This window comes from Salmo salar, chromosome 06, assembly GCF_965601325.2.
Source record: "Salmo salar chromosome 06, fSalSal1, whole genome shotgun sequence".
NCBI lineage: Eukaryota > Metazoa > Chordata > Actinopteri > Salmoniformes > Salmonidae > Salmo > Salmo salar.
The window spans coordinates 44657249-44680826 of NC_138296.1; the positions used below are offsets into that span (position 1 = coordinate 44657249).

At 43.3% G+C, this 23578-nt stretch overlaps 1 protein-coding gene and 1 pseudogene across 2 annotated transcripts; both read left to right on the top strand.

The window, feature by feature from the left end:
- The first annotated feature begins 9481 nt into the window (after positions 1 to 9481).
- On the top strand, positions 9482 to 14149 carry LOC106607231 (outer dynein arm-docking complex subunit 4-like; annotated as a pseudogene). Its single transcript, XR_014392529.1, has 6 exons — positions 9482 to 9611; positions 12577 to 12768; positions 12894 to 12955; positions 13071 to 13227; positions 13478 to 13702; positions 13800 to 14149. The product of XR_014392529.1 is annotated as an outer dynein arm-docking complex subunit 4-like (transcript).
- Positions 14150 to 17542: 3393 nt separating this feature from the next.
- On the top strand, positions 17543 to 23232 carry cn37 (2,3-cyclic-nucleotide 3-phosphodiesterase). The gene is given in 4 exon segments (NM_001165410.1): positions 17543 to 17624; positions 19029 to 20514; positions 20632 to 20759; positions 21695 to 23232. Coding segments are annotated over 3 exon segments (2046 nt in total). The 5' UTR covers positions 17543 to 17624; positions 19029 to 19061; the 3' UTR covers positions 22160 to 23232.
- Positions 23233 to 23578: the final 346 nt, after the last annotated feature.

Below are 23578 nucleotides of genomic sequence, written 5' to 3' on the forward strand. Positions count from 1 at the left end.
TAGTACATTGTTTGCTGCCGCCACCCATTCGGGATGCAGTGTTTCAGTTTCAATTACTTGATATTTTGAACAAAAAACGGACGACTGTAAATAAGGCTGGGAATGTCAATACAATGCAACTATAAGGTGTTATATTATGCATATCTGCATGCGTAGCAGCAAAGGCTGGACAAATTCTTTATCTATTTTGTTTAAAAACGTTAAGATGCTATAAACAGCATATGTACATAAGTGGACATTATAAAGGGCTATATTTTTTCTAATAAAACAATGGCCAGTTTAGTCACAGTTACACGTTGTTGTGTAAAAGAAATAGCCTATGTCTGGCGAATTCATTGGGTACATTGACTTCAATAATTCAAAACCTAGGAGCCTCGTGGTTCTCACCCCATTCCATAGACTTACACAATGCCCGAGGATCCCAACAGGTCCCTCAGGCGCGACGTCCCCTGAAGGCCCATTTTGCTAACCGCCGCCTGCTAGCTATCTATAGCATATTGGACTGTTAGCTGATCACCGGCCAGTTTCTTGGACTACGATGCCAATTTTGCCAATTGGACTTGGACCCCTCTGCTACTTGGAACCCTACAAATTCCACGACTGGTCTATCGACGTCACTGCACGAGGAGGCAAAAACAGACTTTTCCCCCATCGCGACGTCCCTCTAAGGCCTATATGCTAGCTTGCTAGCCCCAGCCTGCTAACTGCTAGCTTGCTAGCACCGGCCTGCTAACTGTCTAAATCGTCGTGTCCCCAGCCAGCCCAACCACTCACTGGACCCATACGATCACTTGGCTACGCATGCCTCTCCCTAATATCAATATCAATATGCCTTGTACATTACTGTCCTGGTTAGTGTCTTATTTCACTGTAGAGCCTATATTCCTGCTCAAAATGCCTTAACCTTAACCAACCATGTTGTTCCACCTCCCACATGTGCGATGACATCACCTGGTTTAAAAGTCTCTAGAGACTATATCTCTCTCTTCATTACTCAATGCCTAGGATGTCTTAGCCGTGTCTGAATCCTGGCTAAGGAAAAACACCAAAAACGCTGAAATTTCCATCCCTAACTATAACGTTTTCCACCAAGATAGAACTGCCAAAGGGGGCGGTGTTGCAATCTACTGCAGAGATAGCCTGCAGAGTTCTATCTTATTATCAAGGTCTGTACTAAAACAATTCAAGCTTCTACTTCTAAAAATGTACCTTTCCAGAAACAAGTCTCTCACTGTTTTGCCTCTTGCTATAGACCACCCTCTGCCCCCAGCTGTGTCCTGGACACCATATGTGAATAGATTGCCCCCCATCTATCTTCTGAACTCGTGCTGCTAGGTGACCTAAACGGGGACATCCTTAACACCCTGGCCATCCTACAATCTAAGCTTGATGCCCTCAATCTCACACAAATTATCAATGAACCTACCAGGTACAACCCCAAATCCGTAAACACGGGCACACTCATAGATATCATCCTAACTAACTCGCCCTCCAAATACACCTCTGCTGTTCTCAACCAAGAACTCAACGATCACTGCCTCATTGCCTGCATCCTTAATGGGTCTGCGGTCAAACGACCACCCCTCATCACTGTCAAACGCTCCCTAAAACACTTCTGCGAACAGGCCTTTCTAATTGACCTGGCCGGGGTATCCTGGATGCGAGAAGGAATTTTACAGCAAGTAAAGTCATAATGCTCTACAGTGGGGGGAAAAAGTATTTGATCCCCTACTGATTTTGTACGTTTGCCCAGTTACAAAGAAATGATCAGTCTATAATTTTAATAGTAGGTTTATTTGAACAGTGAGAGACATAATAACAAGAAATAAATCCAGAAAAACGCATGTCAAAAATGTTATGAAATGATTTGCATTTTAATGAGGGAAATAAGCATTTGACCCCTCTGCAAAACATGACTTAGTACTTGGTGGCAAAACCCTTGTTGGCAATCACAGAGGTCAGATGTTTCTTGTTGTTGGCCACCAGGTTTGCACACATCTCAGGAGGGATTTTGTCCCACTCCTCTTTGCAGATCTTCTCCAAGTCATTAAGGTTTCGAGGATGACGTTTGGCAACTCGAACCTTCAGCTCCCTCCACAGATTTTCTACGGGATTATGGTCTGGAGACTGGCTAGGCCACTCCAGGACCTTAATGTGCTTCTTCTTGAGCCACTCCTTTGTTGCCTTGGCCATGTGTTTTGGGTCATTGTCATGCTGGAATACCCATCCACGACCCATTTTCAATGCCCTGGCTGAGGGAAGGAGGTTCTCACCCAAGATTTGACGGTACATTGCCCCGTCCATAGTCCCTTTGATGCGGTGAAGTTGTCCTGTCCCATTTGCGAATAATCGCACCAAATGTTGTCACCTTCTCACCAAGCTGCTTGGCGATGGTCTTGTAGCACATTCCAGCCTTGTGTAGGTCTACAATCCTGTCCCTGACATCCTTGGAGAGCTCTTTGGTCTTGGCCATGGTGGAGAGTTTGGAATCTGATTGATTGATTGCTTCTGTGGACAGGTGTCTTTTTTACAGGTAACAAGCTGCGGTTAGGAGCACTCCCTTTAAGAGTGTGCTCCTAATCTCAGCTCGTTACCTGTATAAAAGACACCTGGGAGCCAGAAATCTTTCTGATTGAGAGGGGGTCAAATACTTATTTCCCTCATTAAAATGCAAATCAATTTATAACATTTCTGACATGCGTTTTTCTGGCTATTTTTATTGTTATTCTGTCTCTCACTGTTCAAATAAACCTACCATTAAAATTATAGACTGATCCTTTCTTTGTCAGTGGGCAAACGTACAAAATCAGCAGGGGATCAAATACTTTTTCCCCCCACTGTATGTGGCTGCTATGAAATTGAACTGTGTGTGTGGGTGATCAGGGGTGTATTCATTCTGACGATTCGGTTGCAAAATGTTTCTTAAACAGAACGAAATGGGGCGGGACCTACCTGAATTTGCCCAATAGAAACTTTCAAAACGTTTTGCAACTGTTTGGACTAAAGATTACACCCCAGATCAGCTAGATGCAGGCAAGAGTGTGCAAGGCGGTTTTTAATGTGTCTCTGCCTGTCACCTTTATTACTCCAATTTGTCTCTCGACCTGGGCACCTACGGTATAAACTGTCATTTCTAAGCTATAGGTTGTAGCAATCTCTTGATTGGTATAGGACAAATTTGAGTATCATGTAGTAGCCTAAACCTATTGATGTTACATTGAGCTGGGTGAATGGGAATATGAATGACAGTCATCCAATATGCTGTAATAGAAATAAAGCCATGGTCATTTTTTAAATATTTCTTTATTTCACCTTTTTTTAACCAGGTAGGCCAGTTGAGAACAAGTTCTCATTTACAACTGCGACCTGGCCAAGCTAAAGCAAAGCAGTGCGACAAAAACAACAACAAAGAGTTACACATGGGATAAACAAACGTACAGTCAATAACACAATAGAGAACTCTATATACAGTGTGTGCAAATGTATTAAGATTTGGGCGGTAAGGCAATAAATAGGCCAGAGTGGCGAAATAACTACAATTTAGCATTAACACTGGAGTGATAGATGTGCAGAAGATGATGTGCAAGTAGAGATGCTGGGGTTCAAAAGAGCAAAAATGAATAACAATATGGGGATGAGGTAATTGGGTGGGCTATTTACAGATGGGCTGTGTACAGGTGCAGTGATCGGGAAGCTGCTCTGACAGCTGATGCTTAAAGATAGTGAGGGAGATATAAGACTCCAGCTTCAGTGATTTTTGCAATTCATTCCAGTCATTGGCAGCAGAGAACTGGAAGGAAAGGTGGCCAAAGGAGGAGTTGGCTTTGGGGATGACAAGTGAAATATACCTGCTGGAGCGCGTGCTACGGGTGGGTGCTGCTATGGTGACCAGTGAGTTGAGATAAGTCGGCGCTTTACCTAGCAAAGACTTATAGATGACCTGGAGCCAGTGGGTTTGGTGATGAATATGAAGCGACGAGGGCCAGCCAATGAGAGCATACAGGTCACAGTGTTCGGTAGTATATGGGGCTTTGGTGACAAAACGGATGGCACTGTGATAGAGTACATCCAATTTGCTGAGGAGAGTGTTGGAGGCTATTTTGTAAATGACATCGCCAAAGTCAAGGATCGGTAGGATAGTCAGTTTTACGAGGGTATGTTTAGCAGCATGAGTGAAGGAGGCTTTGTTGCAAAATAGGAAGCCGATTCTAGATTTCATTTTGGATTGGAGATGCTTAATGTGAGTCTGGAAGGAGAGTTTACAGTCTAACCAGACACCTAGCTATTTGTAGTTGTCCACATATTCGAAGTCAGAACTGTCCAGAGTAGTGATGCGAGACGGCCGGGCGGGTGCGGGCAGCGATCTGTTGAAGAGCATGCATTTCGTTTTACATGCATTTAAGAGCAGTTGGAGGCCACGGAAGGAGTGTTGTATGTCATTGAAGCTTGTCTGGAGGTTTGTTAACACAGTGTCCAAAGAAGGGCCAGAGGTATACAGAATGGTGTCGTCTGCGTAGAGGTGGATCAGAGAATCACCAGCAGCAAGAGCGACATCTTTGATATATACAGAGAAAAGAGTCGGACTGAGAATTGAGCCCTGTGGCAACCCCATAGAGACTGCCAGAGGTTCTGACAACAGGCCCTCCAATTTGCCACACTGAACTCTATCTGAGAAGTAGTTGGTTAACCAGGTGAGGCAATCATTTGAGAAACCAAGGCTGTTGAGTCTGCCGATAAGAATGCGGTGATTGACAGAGTCGAAAGCCTTGGCCAGGTCGATGAAGACGGCTGCACAGTACTGTCTTTTATCGATGGCGGTTATAATATCGTTTATGGCCTTGAGCGTGGCTGAGGTGCACCCATGACCAGCTCGGAAACCAGATTGCATAGCGGAGAAGGTACGGTGGGATTCGAAATGGTCTGTGATTTGTTTGTTAACTTGGCTTTAGAAAACTTTAGAAAGGCAGGGCAGGATAGATATAGGTCTGTAACAGTTTGTGTCTACCCCTTTGAAGTGGGGGATGACCACGGCAGCTTTCCAATCTTTAGGGATCTCAGACGATACGAAAGAGAGGTTGAACAGGCTAGTAATAGGGGTTGCAATAATTGCGGTGGATAATGTTAGAAAGAGAGCGTCCAGATTGTCTAGCCCAGCTGATTTGTAGGGGTCCAGATTTTGCAGCTCTTTCAGAACATCAGCTATCTGGATTTGGGTGAAGGAGAAGCGGGGGGGGGGGGGGGGCTTGGCCAAGTTGCTGCAGGGGGTGCAGAGCTGTTGGCTGGGGTAGGGGTAGCCAGGTGGAAAGCATGGCCAGCCATAGAAAAAATGCTTATTGAAATTCTCGATTATCGTAGATTTATCGGTGGTGACAGTGCTTTCTAGCCTCAGTGCTGTGGGCAGCTGGGAGGAGGTGCTCTTATTCTCCATGGACTTTACAGTGTCCCAAAACTTTTTGGAATTTGTGCTACAGGATGTAAATTTCTGTTTTAAAAAGCTATCCTTTGCTTTCCTAACTGTCGGTGTATATTGGTTCCTAATTTCCCTGAAAAGTTGCATATCGTGGGGGCTATTCGATGCTAATGCAGTACGCCACAGGATTTTTTGTGCTGGTCAAGGGCAGTCAAGTCTGGAGGGAACGAAGGGCTGTATCTGTTCTTAGTTCTATTTTTTTTGAATGGGCAATGCTTATTTAAGATGGTGAGGAAAGTACTTTTAAAGAATAACCAGGCATCCTCTACTGATGAGGTCAATATCCTTCAATTAGAAAGACCTGTTCGCAGAAGTGTTTTAGGGAGCCTTTTACAGTGATAAGGGGTGGTCGTCTGACCGCGGACCCATTACGGACACAGGCAATGAGGCAGTGATCGCTGAGATCCTGGTTGAAGACAGCAGAGGTGTATTTAGAGGGCAGGTTGGTCAGGATGATATCTATGAGGGTGCCTGTGTTTACGGATTTAGGGTTGTACCTGGTAGGTTCCTTGATAATTTGTGTGAGATTGAGGGCATCTAGCTTAGATTGTAGGACGGCCGGGGTGTAAAGCATATCCCAGTTTAGGTCACCTAACAGTACGAACTCTGAAGATAAATGGGGGCAATCAATTCACATATGGTGTCCAGGGCACAGCTGGGGGCTGAGGGGGGTCTATAACAAGCGGCAACAGTGAGAGACTTATTTCTGGAAACGTGGATTTTTAAAAGTAGAAGATCGAACTGTTTGGGCACAGACCTGGATAGCATGACAGACCTCTGCAGACTATCTCTGCAGTAGATTGCAACTCCGCCCCCTTTGACGGTTCTATCTTGGCGGAAAATGTTTTTTGATTTAGATTTTTATTCTCTTTTAGTCCCCATTTGGACTAATCTTCCAAGAGTCCTTAAACATTAAAATACAATTTATAATACGAACACATTTTCACATACAGTGCCTTGCGAAAGTATTCGGCCCCCTTGAACTTTTTGACCTTTTGCCACATTTCAGGCTTCAAACATAAAGATATAAAACTGTAATTTTTTGTGAAGAATCAACAACAAGTGGACACAATTATGAAGTGGAACTAAATTTATTGGATATTTCAAACTTTTTTAACAAATACAAAACTGATAAATTGGCCGTGCAAAATTATTCAGCCCCTTTACTTTCAGTGCAGCAAACTCTCTCCAGAAGTTCAGTGAGGATCTCTGAATGATCCAATGTTGACCTAAATGACTAATGATGATAAATAGAATCCACCTGTGTGTAATCAAGTCTCCGTATAAATGCACCTGCTCTGTGATAGTCTCAGAGGTCCATTTAAAGCGCAGAGAGCATCATGAAGAACAAGGAACACACCAGGCAGGTCCGAGATACTGTTGTGGAGAAGTTTAAAGCCGGATTTGGATACAAAAAGATCTCCCAAGCTTTAAACATCCCAAGGAGCACTGTGCAAGCGATAATATTGAAATGGAAGGAGTATCAGACCACTGCAAATCTACGAAGACCCGGCCGTCCCTCTAAACTTTCAGCTCATACAAGGAGAAGACTGATCAGAGATGCAGCCAAGAGGCCCATGATCACTCTGGATGAACTGCAGAGATCTACAGCTGAGGTGGGAGACTCTGTCCATAGGACAACAATCAGTCGTATACTGCACAAATCTGGCCTTTATGGAAGAGTGGCAAGAAGAAAGCCATTTCTTAAAGATATCCATAAAAAGTGTCGTTTAAAGTTTGCCACTAGCCACCTGGGAGACACACCAAACATGCGGAAGAAGGTGCTCTGGTCAGATGAAACCAAAATCGAACTTTTTGGCAACAATGCAAAACGTTATGTTTGGCGTAAAAGCAACACAGCTCATCACCCTGAACACATCATCCCCACTGTCAAACATGGTGGTGGCAGCATCATGGTTTGGGCCTGCTTTTCTTCAGCAGGGGCAGGGAAGATGGTTAAAATTGATGGGAAGATGGATGGAGCCAAATACAGGACCATTCTGGAAGAAAACCTGATGGAGTCTGCAAAAGACCTGAGACTTGGACGGAGATTTGTCTTCCAACAAGACAATGATCCAAAACATAAAGCAAAATCTACAATGGAATGGTTCACAAATAAACATATCCAGGTGTTAGAATGGCCAAGTCAAAGTCCAGACCTGAATCCAATCGAGAATCTGTGGAAAGAACGGAAAACTGCTGTTCACAAACGCTCCCCATCCAACCTCACTGAGCTCAAGCTGTTTTGCAAGGAGGAATGGGCAAAAATTTCAGTCTCTCGATGTGCAAAACTGATAGAGACATACCCCAAGCGACTTACAGCTGTAATCGCAGCAAAAGGTGGTGCTACAAAGTATTAACTTAAGGGGGCTGAATAATTTTGCACGCACAATTTTTTTTTTTTTTTTTTTTTGAAAAAGTTTGAAATATCCAATAAATTTCGTTCCACTTCATGATTGTGTCCCACTTGTTGTTGATTCTTCACAAAAAATTACAGTTTTATATCTTTATGTTTGAAGCCTGAAATGTGGCAAAAGGTCGAAAAGTTCAAGGGGGCCGAATACTTTCGCAAGGCACTGTATAACACACTATTACAAGCATACATAATGTACTAACATAATGACCCAATAAATTCCTTAATCTAAAAAATATTGATTCTTCATCTACTATAGTCCCACAACATTTCTATGTATTATATTTAAATCGTTTTAAAATAATGTTTAAATGTATATATTGAAAGGTTTCTGGTTTGCTCAGTTCATTTATTCCATTTCTTTATTGCTCTAAATTGAAATGTTATTTTGCCTATTTCTCTTTTCTGTCTGGATAATGCATAGATGGTGGACAATCTATTCCTAGTATTTACGGAATGTCTGTCTCTTACCAACTGAATACCATTGTGAATAGAACTTGGCCGTTTTAAATTATGTATATTATGAAATAAAATAAGCATGTTTTTTTCAATTATCTTGTCGATTGATGACCAACCAAGAACATTGCGCATGACTGCAACAGAAGAACCATATCTCCACCTTAAAACAATCCTTGCTGCTTTGTTCTGTGCAATCTGCAACCTCCTAACTTCACTTGATGATGCATTTCCCCAGACCACAGAACAGTAGTTCACCTGACTCTCAATTAATGCTTGTGTTATTTGCTGAATAATTTTTCCTGGTAAATATTTAGCTATCCTTCTGATTATGCATGCTGTTTTAATATTTTTTTTTACATAGATTAGTTATTTGAGACGATCATGATAAGCAGTTGTCTAGCTGCACTCCCAATAGTTTGGTTTCTGCCACTTCTTCAATTAGTACTCCTCCCATACATAATTGTATCCCATGCTGTTTTGGCCTTTTCCTAGTGGAACAGACCAACATAACTTTGGTTTTCTTGGTGTTTAAAACAAGTTTATTTTGGCAAACCCACTCCCTGATATTCTCCAAATCTCCTTGTAAAGCTTGCTGTGCCTGTTGAACCGATTGTCTTGCTGCATAAATTGTAGTATCATCTGCAAATATAGTAGCTTGAGTTTCAGCTAATGCATAGGGAAGGTCGTTGGTATATATTAAATAAAGAAGTGGCCCAAGGCAGCTGCCCTGCGGTATTCCACAGTTTAACACAGTTTAGAAAATGAACCATTGATATAGGTGGACTGTTTCCTGTCAGTTAGAAATTACTGTACCCAATTTAATGCTACCTCCTTAAAACCATAATGCATTAATTTTGTCCAAATTATTTCATGATCCACTAAATCAAATGTTGCACTGAAATCTAAAAAATACTAAAAATAGTACACCCAAAATGTTGTAGTTGGTGATGGAAATTTCAGAATTTTTGGTTGCCTTCCTAATCCAGGATTCAGACACGGCTAGGACATCAGGGTTGGCAGAGTGTGTTAAAGCAGTGAATAAAACAAACTTAGGGAGGAGGCTTCTGATGTTAACATGCATGAAACCAAGGCTTTTACGGTCACAGAAGTCAACAAATGAGAGCACTTCCTAACTTGACATGTCTGGTAAAGACTCTGCATCAAAACTCAGCAGGACAGACAGTATCTTCTCTGTTACACCACGCTCTCCACCGGGTCTGCGTCACACCAAACGGCAGGTGTCAAAGACACCGGGAATCTTCAATTTCAGTTGGTTCTCAACACTTAACACCAGCCCAATTATCACTCCTTTCAACGGCGCTCAGCTCCGGAGAGCATAGCAAATCAAAGTTCTTGTCCCAAGACGCATGGTGTGGAGCGCCCTCTCCCTCAGGGCAGAAGAAAATAAATAACAGATTCAACAGTCCCCAACCTCTTCTCCACCCATCCTGACACCACATATGGATGAGCCAGAAGGCAAGGATCCATTCTCTCCAGAACCATCCTTGTCATCATCGGAAAGAGGCCCAAACTCAGCAGGTTACATTTTGGATCTACCGGAGAACATTTTTGCCTTTTTGTATTTGACGACCATTTTCCTCACCACATCGCTTCCCTTTAAGCTCAGCTCCTTTACTTCTTCCCCACTGTCCATTTCAACATCTCCACGCTCTTTCTGCTACTACAGCGGATGAAGGAGCAAACTGTTCAAATGGTTCTTGTATCTTGAATTTTCCGCCATGTGGCGTCGACTCAAAAAACTCTACCAGCCGCCATTACAATTCTTCTTCGATATGATATGATGACGGTCCACAAACAAACGTTTAAAGTGCACCTACTGTAATCATGATCTGACCAATTCTGTACTACCATGAACATAAAATTCTAAACCAAAATAAATCCCTAACTTCTACCACACCCTCCCCCCTCGCCCAAAAACCTCTCCCCAACCCCATTAAACTTGATCTATATCCTGCTGAAACACTCCACCCTTAGGATTGTTCAGCATGTCAACAACCATTTCAACAGTAACATCTGTTACCCCCAATATCTCTTTTGCCGTCTCCACAATAACCTTCAGCCTGGCATTTCTGCTTTCCACAACCCGAGTTGTACTGTTAACCTTACCAACAAAAGCTATGAAGTCAACTTTATTCATTATCAAAGTTTCCTTCAAGGTTTCTGAACAGGCCTCGAAACCATGCCAGGACCATCAGATTAACTGTTTTTAATGAAGCCAGCAATGCAAATAATTCATCTCAGTGATTGACAGTATACAGGTATTATTGCATGTATACTAGCCAATCACAGTGAAATTAAATCTAGTCATAATCAGTTTCATATATTTCATAGTATATTGTCTTGATAGCGGCATTGACGTTGTTGGTTGTCTAGCAAGCAAAACTTGACCTTCATTTACACACTGTTCACATTTAGGAAAACTGGTGGCTAGCACTTGGTAGCTAGCAGTGGGGGCTGGTGGGAGGAGATATAGGAGGACGGGCTCTGTGTAATGGCTGGATTGGAAAAACTGGAACGGAGTCAAACATGGTTTCCGTATGTTTGATGTGTTTGATACCGTTTCATTTATTCCATTCCAGCCATTACAATGAGCCCATCCTCCTATAGCTCCTCCCACCAGCCTCCACTGGTAGCTAGCTATCGCTAGTTCAAATAAAGCAAAATTATGTACTGATATGAAAGTGCAATTGTAAACCAAATGGGTGCACATTTTTGGTTTTGCCCTAGCACTACACAGCTGATTCAAATAATCAAAGCTTGAGGATTAGTTGATTATTTAGTGCTAGGTTAAAAACCAAAACGTGCACCTTTTGGGTCCCGAGGGTCGAGTCTGGCTGAAATGTATGAAAGAGGTCCCTGGCGGAGGGTTCTCGGTTGAACGTGGACGCTCATCGGACATTATCTTTGCACTTTGAAACCCACGCCCACCATGATGTATCGCACCGCCCACTGGGAGAAACGGTGAAAAGAGTGGGCGCGTTTGAGTAGTAAGGCTAAAGCAACCGACTGGGGAGGTATATCTCAGACAGCCAAAAGTCGGACACTAATGTGGTTTTCCAACAGCAAGGCTCAGATCAACATGGCAGTGTTGCCATTGTTTATAAAATGTTTTCATTATAATGTTGAAAAAAAAAACATGTCTCCAAACCCCAAGTCACACACTCACAAACTGAAATCATAACCTAATGATTGGTTGGCAATAGAGCCTCCCACAATGCAAGCGATGGCTGCAGGATGAAGTTATGAAGATGAACTGCAGAAACTTGCAGTTGACTGCAGTCAAAACGTCATGACCTTTGATCACATGATTTTTGTAATGTTCATGCTGTTGACATGTAGGCGCAAGTCGGACAATTATTATCCCCATAATGCAACACACTTTGAAAGGGCGTCAAAAGTGATCCGCTCGAACGTGCCCTCTTGGGGACTGAGCAGCACAGGTTAACAATGCAGTGTGTGCATGCTCGGTTGCTCGTTTATTGACTGAGTGGCATGACAAAAGATGCATTACCTCCCCCTGCTGTGGAGTTTGTGTAATGAGTGATCTGATTGAATCGCGGGTGTCCAGGAACCGACTGGTAGCAAAGATGATATCTGTGCGGTAGCTCTAATGATAGCTAAACAATAAACACTTAGCCACTTATAGCTAGCTAGCTATTTAGCTATGACCATTTAATATATTTGCTGAGTGTCATGCTTGTGGTTGAACGCATTCAGACTATTTCTTCTGTAACACAGCTATCAATCGAAAACGTATTCACTGGTTGCCAAGTCGTTTGGGCTGTGTTCTCAGTGAGTGGCTTTTTTGCTACTCAAGTCTACAATACATGTATGTCAAGTTTGTATTTGTAGCTAATGACAGTTTATAAATTTCTTTCAGGCATTGATTTTTCAGCCAGATGACAAAAATTTGATAATGCTTTGAGGGACGCAGAGGCCTCTCTCAAGGAGGACAAAGAATTCTTCAAGGTGCAGTTTAAACATTGGGCATCATTATTCAGCCCTGTTCTATTTCCAGCCTTTGGCTTTATTATGTAGCAGTCATTGTATTGTCTCTCAGCCAGTGTTGGCCATTATTTATTATCTATTTTGTTTGGAACGGAACAGCTGTATCCCCCTGTTGGCCAGCTACTGTACTGAAATTCAAAGCTTTTTTTATTTTCAATGACCACTAGGGCACACTGTTGTTTCTGATTAGTCATAACTTCCCAAGCAAAATCCATTGATTTATTTGTATTCCTCATTTCCCATGGTTTGTATCAGAAAGCTGAAGCTTTATACACCATGGTAGACTTTGAGTGTGCCCTGGTGTTTTACCACAGGGGGCACAAACTGTGGCCACAGCTGCAGGAATTTAGACTGGGAATCCAGAAAGCCCAAGAGGCTATCGACAACTCTGTGGGCAGTAAGTACTGGGTCAAAATATTTTTGTAAAAGACCAACAGATTGAGTGCCTCATTGTTTTCATAATGCAGTTTTTGTAAGTTCTCCATATGGTTTTCTAAATTTCTTATCTTTCCACCACCTCAGGCCCCTCATCTGTGAAACTGGAAAACGAGGGGTACTTGTCCTTCTTCCACAAGGCAGATGAGGTGAGTCTCAATGGTAAAGCCTTGAGACGATAAGCTGCATCTTTTTCATAATTCCTCCCACCTCTGCATGCATGTCATCCTCATGATGAGTTCTGCGTGTGGGATTGATTGGCAGGTGAAGAAGGGACGGCCGAAGGGGCTGATTCATCTCCCTGAGAAGGGAGATGAGGCAGCAGAACAAGAAGATGCCTAAGAGTGAGACGACAGCCAAGCAGCTTCTGGGAGAGCTCTACAGTGATAAGGAGCCCTAGAGAAGCTACTGAAAGATGAACGTAGGGTAGCCAGAAATCTTTTACTTAGCATGTTCCTGTATTTTCACTCTTGTCTTAGTTTCAGTACACAATCAATACACTGTCACACTTGGGAAGATGCTCTTTTATCACGTACCCTATCTGGAGAATTGGCCTCTACGTGTCCTTTGATTTCCTTTACTCATTCATTATTATCAGCATGAATTACAGAGCCCAGTCTGTGGTAAAGGGCAAATATTCCATTAAAGTCAAAATCATAAATGGCCTCCAGACTTGGTGAACGGTAGAATGCGGGGAGGGGAGAGACTGCAGGACCTCATCCTCAACTGCATCACCTATCTGGACACACGCCCTGAGTTCTGGCTCCAGCAGAAGCCCATCTATGCGCGGGAGAGAGACCGCAAGCTCATGCAGCAGAAGTGGAACAAGACCCGGCAGAACCCTCCCTCTGATCCCACCCGTTTTGTACTCAAGAGCCTGGAAGAGATTGATGCAGGTAAGACAGAACAGACCCAAGGATGAATATGGTAGTTTGATGCTTATCAATACATCCTGGTCAATGGTAAACTCTTTTTTTTCTTCTCCCCTCTAAGCTTTGACTGCAGGCAATGCAGAGAGCAGCCCGAAGAAAGCTCTGGAGGTCCTGAGGTGGTTCCCAATAAGAAAGAGGTGCTGGGGAACCTTCACAGCTGCATTGGAAATGCCCTGATTGACCTGGGGGAAATGGACAGAGCATTAGACAACCATCAGAAGGACTTGGACCTGGCCAGATAATGGTGAGTGCTGTGGAGTGGACACTTAATTTCAGTCTGAAAGGTACACTCAACTACGCATTTATTTGGATAGTGAGGCTAAATCGTTTCATTTGGCTCTGTACGCCAGGATTTTGGAGATCAAACACTAACATCCTCTCTTATTGGTAATGTTGAGAGGTTCGCATGTATTGGGGGCATGATCTTTGTACATCTTTCTCACTCATCATTATTCACGATTCATTCATGATTATCCTTAATCATGGTAGCATTCACATTAATGTAGAAGTGTTCAGAAACATTCTGTTCTTATTTACAATCAAAGTGACTCCAAAATGACATAATACATTATTTACCATTCATTTCTATTGGGCACAACATATTCCAAAACATAACCAAAACAAACAGCAAATGCATCCAACAAGCTTGTAGAGTCACAAGCTTGATGTAGTCATTGCGTACTAGGAATATCGGGCCAAATACTACACTTTTGACTCCATTTAATACACTAAGTGAATTTGTCCAAATACTTGACACCTTCAAATTAGGGGACTAGATACATAAAGTGCATTCATATCTAAAAGGTAAAACAGATATGTATGAAAATAACCTCAAATAAAAGGTGACATTCTATACTGTCGCCTCATAAAACATTTGACCTCGAGTCCAAAATGCTGGAGTATAAAGCCAAATTAAGAGTTTTTAGCTTCACTATCCAAATAAATACGTAGGGGCGTGTATATGATTTTCTAACGTCCCACATTTCAAATCAATTGCATTTCACACACTGCATCTTATTGTTTTAACAGTGTTCTTTCGCTTTCTTTGTTGTCCAACAGCAAACTCCCAGATGCAAAGTCAAGGGCACTTGATAACGTTGGCCGAGTGTACGCCAGAATAGGAAAGTTCCCACAGGCTATTGAAGTGGAAACTCAAAGTATATGGCATCACATCTGTGTTTTTATATGTTTGGATTGTGTGATGAAGCAAATAGTTTTGTTTAATACAAAGGACTCCTAATGTATGGATTCACTGTCATTCTATTCACCGTGTTTGTGTATTTGCTTATCCATTCTCAGCTGGTAGGAAAAGATCCCCCCTGGCCTGTGGCGGTCTGGAGAGGACCTGGCTGTTCCATGAGACAGGCTGCTGCTACCTGGAGCTGAAGCGTCACACCAAGGCCCGGGACTACGGCGTTCGCTCACTCGCTGTAGCCGATGATATCGCTGATGAGAAGTGGCAACTGAACGCCTGTGTGTTGGTGGCACAGTCAGAGAGTAAGTGCAGGTAGAAGTGTGGCGAAACCCCTTGTTTGAGTCGTTGATAAGTTGTGATGTGCATAGCAATAGCAATGGCCCCCTGGCCTGTATTTTAAGTTAATCTTTACAGACTCTTAAAGAAAATGCCATTATCTCATGTCTGAGCTTGATCTAATTAATATAATGTATTTTTTATGTACTGTGGTTCCATTGAGGGGCGGCAGGTAGCCTAGAGGTTAGAGTGTTGGGACAGTGTTGTTCGAATCCCCGAGCCGGCAAGGTGGAAAAATCTGCCGTTCTGCACTTGAGCAAGGCAGTAAACCCCCACAACTGCTCACCTGGCGCCGATGACGTGGATTAAGGCAGCCCCCCCCCCCCCCCCCCCCCCCCCGCACCTCTCTGATTCAGAGGGGTTGGGTTAAATGCGGAAGACACATTTCGGTTGAATGCTTTCAGTTTTGCAACTGACTAGGTATCCCCTTTCCCTTGACGTTTATGGGATTGAATGGGAAAATGGCTATACAATTCTGATCAGATGTGGACAGCATATCAATGCTGATTCTTTTGAATTACAATCTGGGGACACAAGTGATGATTTCATGGAAACTGTGATTAGTCTTGGTCTATTTGATCTTGGTCAAAGCATTGAACTGGTCCTAACAGTCCCCTCCCAGTGAAGCTTGGCAACTTTAAATCCGGTGTTGCCCACTTTGAAAGAGCTTTGGACAGGGCTACGGTTCTCCAGGATGACCTGCAAGGGATGCCATCCAGAAGGTTCCCTGAACATCCTTGTCAATTCATGTCACTTCTTTCCTATTGTCAAATCACAATGGCTCACTGATACAATATTTTACGCCCTTATTTAGGCTGTCTGTGAGGCAAGGCAACATTTGAGTGCTCATCAGATGACTGAAGAGGAGCCTCAGACAGATGTTCAAGGACAATGTAATAAAAACGGTATTTTGAGCATGCTTCTCTGACCTCTACTTGAGTTTTTTGTATACTTTTATTTTCTTTGTTGATTTATGTATTTGTGTATAGAAAAACTGCACACATACAAAATGTTCATACCCCTTACAGAATAAATTTAGGAGATACAGCTGAGGAAACGGCTTGACTCGGGTGGGAACAAAATTGAATTATGCTATGATATATTACTTTGAAAATGTATTATTCAGCTACACAGGAATTCAATCATTACAGCTATGTAGTATAAGTTGATGTCTTCCTTTTCATTTATGTGTTTCCTGTAGTATTGCAATAAATGCATGTTTCCACTGTAATGTTTTGTAGTGTCTCATTACTAAAGCTTTTTGTGAAGCCTTGCCTAGTGTTTTGGAGTCATCTTTGTTTGCAGTGTAACGTGCCACCGACTAATGATCCAGAAAGCAATTACTGTGTATTGAGTCTTTGGCACTTGACACACATGGTATTGTTAATCTAATTAAAACTATCTGAGAGACAGAGAGAATGACCCAGAAGCTTTATAGAAGGAAATTATACGTTAGAAAGACGTTTAAGACATGTTTGGATTGCCTTATGAAACTCAGGAAATCTTGCTGATCTGGCACATTTTTCAGCAGAACCTGTTAGCAGGTGTTGGGTAACTTGGGTTTAATTGCCTGTGCCTATGTACATGTAAGCAGGTCATTGGAGGCGAAAACAACAGACAAGTACTGACTGGCACAATGCACCCAGTGAAAAATCATCTACATTCCTTTAGAACTGTGTACACGTTTCCATGTGGTGCTTTTCTATCTGATTACAAGGCTAGTTCCCTTTACTTCTGCACTCTGATATCATTGTTTCAGATTGGCATGCTGACAACGCTGTGATTCACCAAGCAGCTGATTCCCTTTATATGGGTATTAAGAAATCCTGCCATGTTATCAGATTAGACACATCTGATCTCATAAAGTCCACAGACTGTTGAGCAAATTTCCTTTACAGAACATGCATTTCTGGAAACATTTTTATACAGAGCTTTATTTTTCAAGGAGTTTGTGTTGTGGATGAGGACCTAAAATCATAAACTGCCAAAATATACAATTACTCATTGTTGTCACTTACGCCATGAAATTATCAGACTTTCTGGCATTATTGCCATGGCTTACGGAATTTAAAATCAACAAAACTCATATGTAATTTTCTTCTCAGCCAGGGGCCAGGTCTACGTTGTCATTGCTGGGACGTTCGCGTTGATAAGAGCGGGGGCGCGCAAACGATAGGAAGCACCCCACCCTCAAGAGCACTAAGCCTTGCGCGTACTCAAGAGCCCGTAGTTTCCGTTTTCTTTCCTAGTGTCTGGGGCAGATTTCTGCGCGGAGCGCCGACTGTCCTCTGCTTTCCAGCTTTGAAAACGCCTAAATTGCAGAGTCAGCGGCATACTCCTGACACAACAGGCACGGTAAGAAACCTCCGTCGGTAATCTCGTCCCATTCATATCAATATGATAGTTAGCCTAAATAGTCCGATTCGAAGCTGCTGTCATATAGTACGATCTTGGAACTTGACAGAAGTTATCAATCTCTTTTTCCAGACAAATCGAATTTCTTTAGCTTTGAAATAGGCTGTCGCTGTTGTTCAAACGTGGCATCTGAGTTTGGACATGACATTGCCACGCTGATTTGTTTTGTCTGTAGCGTGGTGATTGCATTGCAACCACTCCCCGTTTCATCATTTCATTGTTACACGGTAGTAGCCGCGTTTACACCGTTGCACTAAAAACATTCTCATCGGACTATCTTTTACTGAACATTCACTCACCATAAATATTGGCCTTTTGATGTGCTGTTTCGAATGTTGTCTGTTTTTTGGTAAACTTGTCTAGCCTGTAACGGGATGACCATGCTGTTTTTTATTTTGTCGAATTTCACGAACATATATTCTATTGCGCTACTTACTGACCGTCTGTTACTCAAAAAATATATAATTTCTACATACTTTCCTTGGCGATAATTTTTTTTTTTTATTCAAGTGCGTCTTTCAAGCGGATATACGAGCCCTTGTCCACACAAAAGGCTGGTATAATCAGTCGCAGGTGTTAATTTCTCACCCCGGCCTAGTCGTCAGAGGCTGAGCACACTCCGCTACTTTTTGTTAGGCTATGCAAAACTGCCGATGTCTGAATTTCGCTCACTTATCGACCTAATTCGGTACCAAATTGCTGATGCATATTTTTTTTATTGGTTTTATGGATGTATGTTAATGTATTCTAATTGACGCTTGTTTCCCAATTACGTTTTTCCCACCTACATGGATCATGCAGACTGGCAGTAGTTCAAGCCGATTATGTGGATGTTTTGAGAATTCAGAGCCCAGGAAAGCATGCATTACACACATCCTCCTCTCACATACCACTCCAAAGATGCCAGCTGTGGTAAAACCATTTTGTAATTAGGTCGATAGAGCCAAGCCAACCACCCAATGTCTTTATCACTTTGATTTATTACTCCGAATAATCTGATGTCCAGGCCGCAGGGGTGACACTGAGAGAAACCGCTGCAGTACAGCCATTATATAAGGAGAGTCTGCTGCTCACTATAACTCTCTTATTAGAAATACCAAAAGAGATCATTTGACTCCCTCCCTCAGAAAGTGATAGTGTGGTATCCCAAATCTTTGCACAAGGGAAGATTTGTCATATTTATAATTTTTTTTTTTTTTACAGCTTGGAAGTTTAAAGGAATTCCAGCACCATTTCATTGTTTATGCTGTACAGTTTCAAATAGAACGTTCCTGTTTTCCAAGTATTGAGTTTGTATGAGTTTCATTGGTATCATTATTATAGCAAATCTTTTGTCTACACCAGTGTTTATCATTAGGTCCATTGAGGAACCCAGATATGGATGCTGAGCAGACCCAGGTGTTGGACACCGCATCAGAGACTGGAGCAGGAGACTGCCCCCAATCACAACTCGACTCTCCAATAGATCCTGCACAATCACCAGTGAATGGGCAAGAAATGGAGCGTTTGCCGGATATGGTGACAGAATCAGGAATGTCAGAAGAAATGCAAGAGACGGAGCCTGAAGCAGAAAAATCACCAAAGAAAATGTCTGAATCTCCTGAGAAGGTTCCAGAGACATCTACGGAAGTTGTGACTAAAGCAGAGAAGTACCCAGAAAAACAACCAGAACTAAAGAGCTCAACAGAGGTCTCTGAGTCAGCTACAGCATTGTACTTAGAACCAGAAAAAATCCAGACCACAGAGCCTGAAAAGCAGCCAATGCCAGAGAAAACACCAGAGCCTCTGCCTTTAGATGAGCCTCGAGCAGAGAATAACATTGAAACTGCGCCAGAGAAAATGGCTGAACCCGTCCCAGAGGCTGTTAAACTGTCTGAGCAGGCAGCGCCCAAGCCTGTCACACAGCCAGAATCCGAGGATGTGCAACTGCTCGAACCAGAAGAGAAGAAGCCTGAGGAATCTGAGAAGCAGGCAGAATCTGGGATTGTGTTGGCAGTGGTGCCAGAGATGCTAGCGGAGTCTAAAACTGTAAAAGAAGTGGAGGCAGATAAACAGACCAAAGCTGAAATTGTACCGGAACCAGAGCCAAAGAAACCAGTAGAGGCTGAGACTGTGATGGAAGAGAAACTGGTAGAAGCTGAAATTGTAAAAGAAGTCGAGTCAGAGAAACGGGCAGCAGGTGAGGCAGATGCAGTGGAGCAGCAGAAGGCCGACGTCGTCGAGCAGATTCCCGCTCCTGGCACCCTGTCTTTCGCCTTCCTGGAGCATGAGCAGACCAAAGCCACCCTTCGCACCTCTCGCACTCTAATCATCCTCAGAGGCCTCCCCGGCAGTGGCAAGAGCCTCTTGGCACGTGCTATTGCAGATAGCTACCAGGGTCTCTGCACTGTCTGTTGTGCTGATGACCATGGTGTGAAACCGGAGAGTCCAGAAGGATCGGCAGATGGGTACAAGGCTTTTGACGATGCTGTGGTAGCCTGCTGCAGTGTAGGAACATCTGCTCAAGTGATAGTGGTGGATGACACCAACCATACCCATGATCGGCTGGCCCGTCTGGGGGAGGTGGCAGAGCAGCACCGGCTGGTGGCCATGTTTCTGGAGCCCCGCACTGAGTGGAGCAGAGACTTGCCACAGCTGGCCAAGAGAACTCAGCGGGGGCTAGAGGAAGCCCAGATCCAGGCCATGAAAGTTCCTCTTGAGGAGACGTCCCTGCCCCTTTTCTTTGGCTGGTTCCTTCTCCCTGGCATCCAGGACAAGGTCAGGTGCACGTCCATGGATTTCCTGAAGACGCTGGACACGCTTGAGGCCTTCAAGAAGCACTTGCCTGACTGTGAGTTCAGCACATCGGTCTTGTGATACACACACTTCTATTGTTTATATCTGAATCAAATTTTAGTCTCTTGAGCTTGACTGAGACAACTGTGCTTGCTTTGTTTGTTTTTTTCAGTCACTGTTGAGGCTGAGAAAGAGGTGGACCTGGAGCAGTATTTCCAAGCCAATGGCGCTCTTCATTGCACTACCAAATTCTGTGACTATGGCAAGGCTGAGGGAGCCAAGGAATATGCAGACAAACCAGTAAGTCTGAAAGTATATTCAACAAAAATATAAACGCAACATGCAACAATTTCAATGATTTTACTGAGTAACAGTTCATATAAGGCAATCACTCAATTGAAATATGTTAATTTAAGCCCTAATCTATGGATTTCACATGACTGGGCAGCGGTGGGCCCACCCACTTGGGAGCCAGGCCCGGCCAATCAGAATGTTTTCCCCCATAAAATGGCTTTGTTACAGAACAATACTTCTCAGTTTCATCAGCTCTCCAGGTGGCTGGTCTCATACAATCTCGCAGGTGAAGAAGCCGGATGTGAACTTCCTGGGCTGCCATAGTTACATGTGGTCAGCGGTTGTGAGGCCGGTTGGACGTACTGCAAGATTCTCTAAAATGATGTTGGAGGTGGCTTATGCTAGAGAAATTAACATAAAATTCTCTGGCAACAGCTCTGGTGGACATTACTGCAGTCAACATGCCAATTGCACACTCCCTCAAAACATCTCTGGCATTGTTGTGACACAACTGCAAATTATAGTGGCCTTTTGTCTCCAGTGCGAGGTGCACCTGTGTAATGATCATGCTGTTTAATCAGCTTCTTGATATGCCCCACCTGTCTTGTGGATGGATTATCTTGGCAAAGGAGACATGCTCACTAACGGGGATGTAAACAAATGTGTGCACAAAATGCATATGGATCATTTCTGGTTCTTTTATTTCAATTCATGAAACGTGGGACAAACTTTATGTTGCATTTAAATTTTTGTTAATGTATATTGGTGATGGGAATTATTTGTCAAATGCAACCTCATCCTATTAACCCATTATTTACTACAAAGCTCATATTGGCCTTGTTTTATGAATTTAAAATCTGATGACCAGTGCATTGTTTAAATAATGTATTTTCACATTTCAGGGGACCATTTTGAAATAACCCCTCTTCATTTCCCACTAGGCCGTTGAAGAGTTGTATGGCTCTGTGTTCGAGCTGTCCCTCAGTGCCCTCTTTGTCACACCTCGCACTGTTGGTGCCCGGGTTTCACTCTCTGAGGATCAGTTAACCCTGTGGCCTGCCGACGCTGAGAAGGAGGCGGTGTCTGTAGTCCCGGCTGCCGCCACCCTGCCCGCTGGCAGCCGTGCCCACGTCACCCTGGGCTGTGCGGAGGGCGTTGAGCCACAGCAGACAGGCTTCGACCTGCTGGAGATCCTAGCGCTGCAGCAAGAGGGTCAGGAGGGAGAGCTGGTGGAGGAGATGGAGCTCGGCTCCCTGGCCTACTACGGCAAGGGGAGGTGGCTGCTCAGTCTGAGGGAGCCCGTCTCCGCCCAGGCCTGCTTCTCCAGCCTCTACGGGCCCAAGAAGGCCGACACGACCAAGAAAGACGGGGACAAGAAGAAGAAGCAAAAGTGCACCATACTGTAAAGGAGAGGGGGAAGGTGGTAATGGCTGGCTCGGGATGAGTGGCGTACTAGTGTTCTGATTTGTCTGTGGGGAAGTTTGTGTGTTTGTGCTACTTTTGGGGTTTGGGAGGCACCTGATATCCCACCCCAAATTCACAAGCTGTGTGCCTTTTCTCTATTGCTTTGCTGCACAACCCAAGATGCCTTTATACCACAGTTTAGGTCAAGCTTAGCATCTTGTTCAGTGTCTTGTCATGCGTTTTAGTGCCATAGTTGCAATTGGATAGGATTTCTGTAGACAAGGCCTGATTTCATGGCTCAGCTGCAGTTTTGAGATGTGGTACTGCTTCTCCTAGTACCTAGTGCCGCTTCTCCCAGTTTGTGACCACTATTTTCCCTACTCAATTCATGTCTAACACTATATAAAACCCCTTCTGCATATGTCAGTGTTAAGCATTTAGATGTTTTCATGTTTTGTGTGAGTGGCTCAAATAGTGTTCATTGCATGCCAGGTTCTTCAGTTTAGCAGATGTAGTTCTAGTCGTGAGTTAGCTTGTTCGCAAAAGAAGTTACACATCTATTTCAGTCATTTCCTGTGGTTTAGTCAGTTTAGCCCTACCATGTTTGTGCATTTGTATATGTGTGTGTGTTTGGTACGAAGGAAAGAGCTGGGTAATTTCATAAGTAGCTCATGGGCCAAAAAGGGTGTCTGTATGCTTGATTTCATGTGCTGAACTGTGAATGTCATTCATAGAGGCCATTCCTAATTAACTCTTTTTGCACGATGCTGCAGAAATCAAAGGGAGAATGCTGATGACTGTGCAGGTTGTTTCATTAGCTGGCACTTACTTGGTACTTATCAAATGCTGTGAAACCAAGGCCACAATTCTGTAGTATAGGAGACTGCAGCCTGGGATCATCCCTCTTTCTGTCAACCAGTCAGTTTTTGCATGTGAACTTGTATGTATCCACTGTCTGTTCATGACTGATGTGTAGGTTTCTTAGGGCAAAGCCATGCTTGTTTAGTTCTTCCAATGAGTCACTATTCTTGCACATGTTTTGTACACTTAATAAAAGAATTTGCTTTGCGCCAAATATTGTCTAATGCAATGTGTATTGTTACACCCTGTTCAAGACTGTTTGTTCACTTGTCTGTACACCAGTTGTGATTTTTAGCATGTAAATCTTGGTGTGGCAAGTGGGATCCATGCAGCAAAGCCACAACACTAAACAATACATTATTTGCACTATACCACTGCTACACCTGGTTGTCAGCGGAGCCTTGTCTGGCAGCGAAACAGTTCAGTTACTGCCTTTTTTAAAATAAAATAAAAAAAACTGCTGTAATGAGTGACTTAGTAAATAAACAAATGTGGTTTCTACTGATAATTGATGTACAAACTATGGCATAATGGGACGACAAGAAGATTAGAGGCAAGCC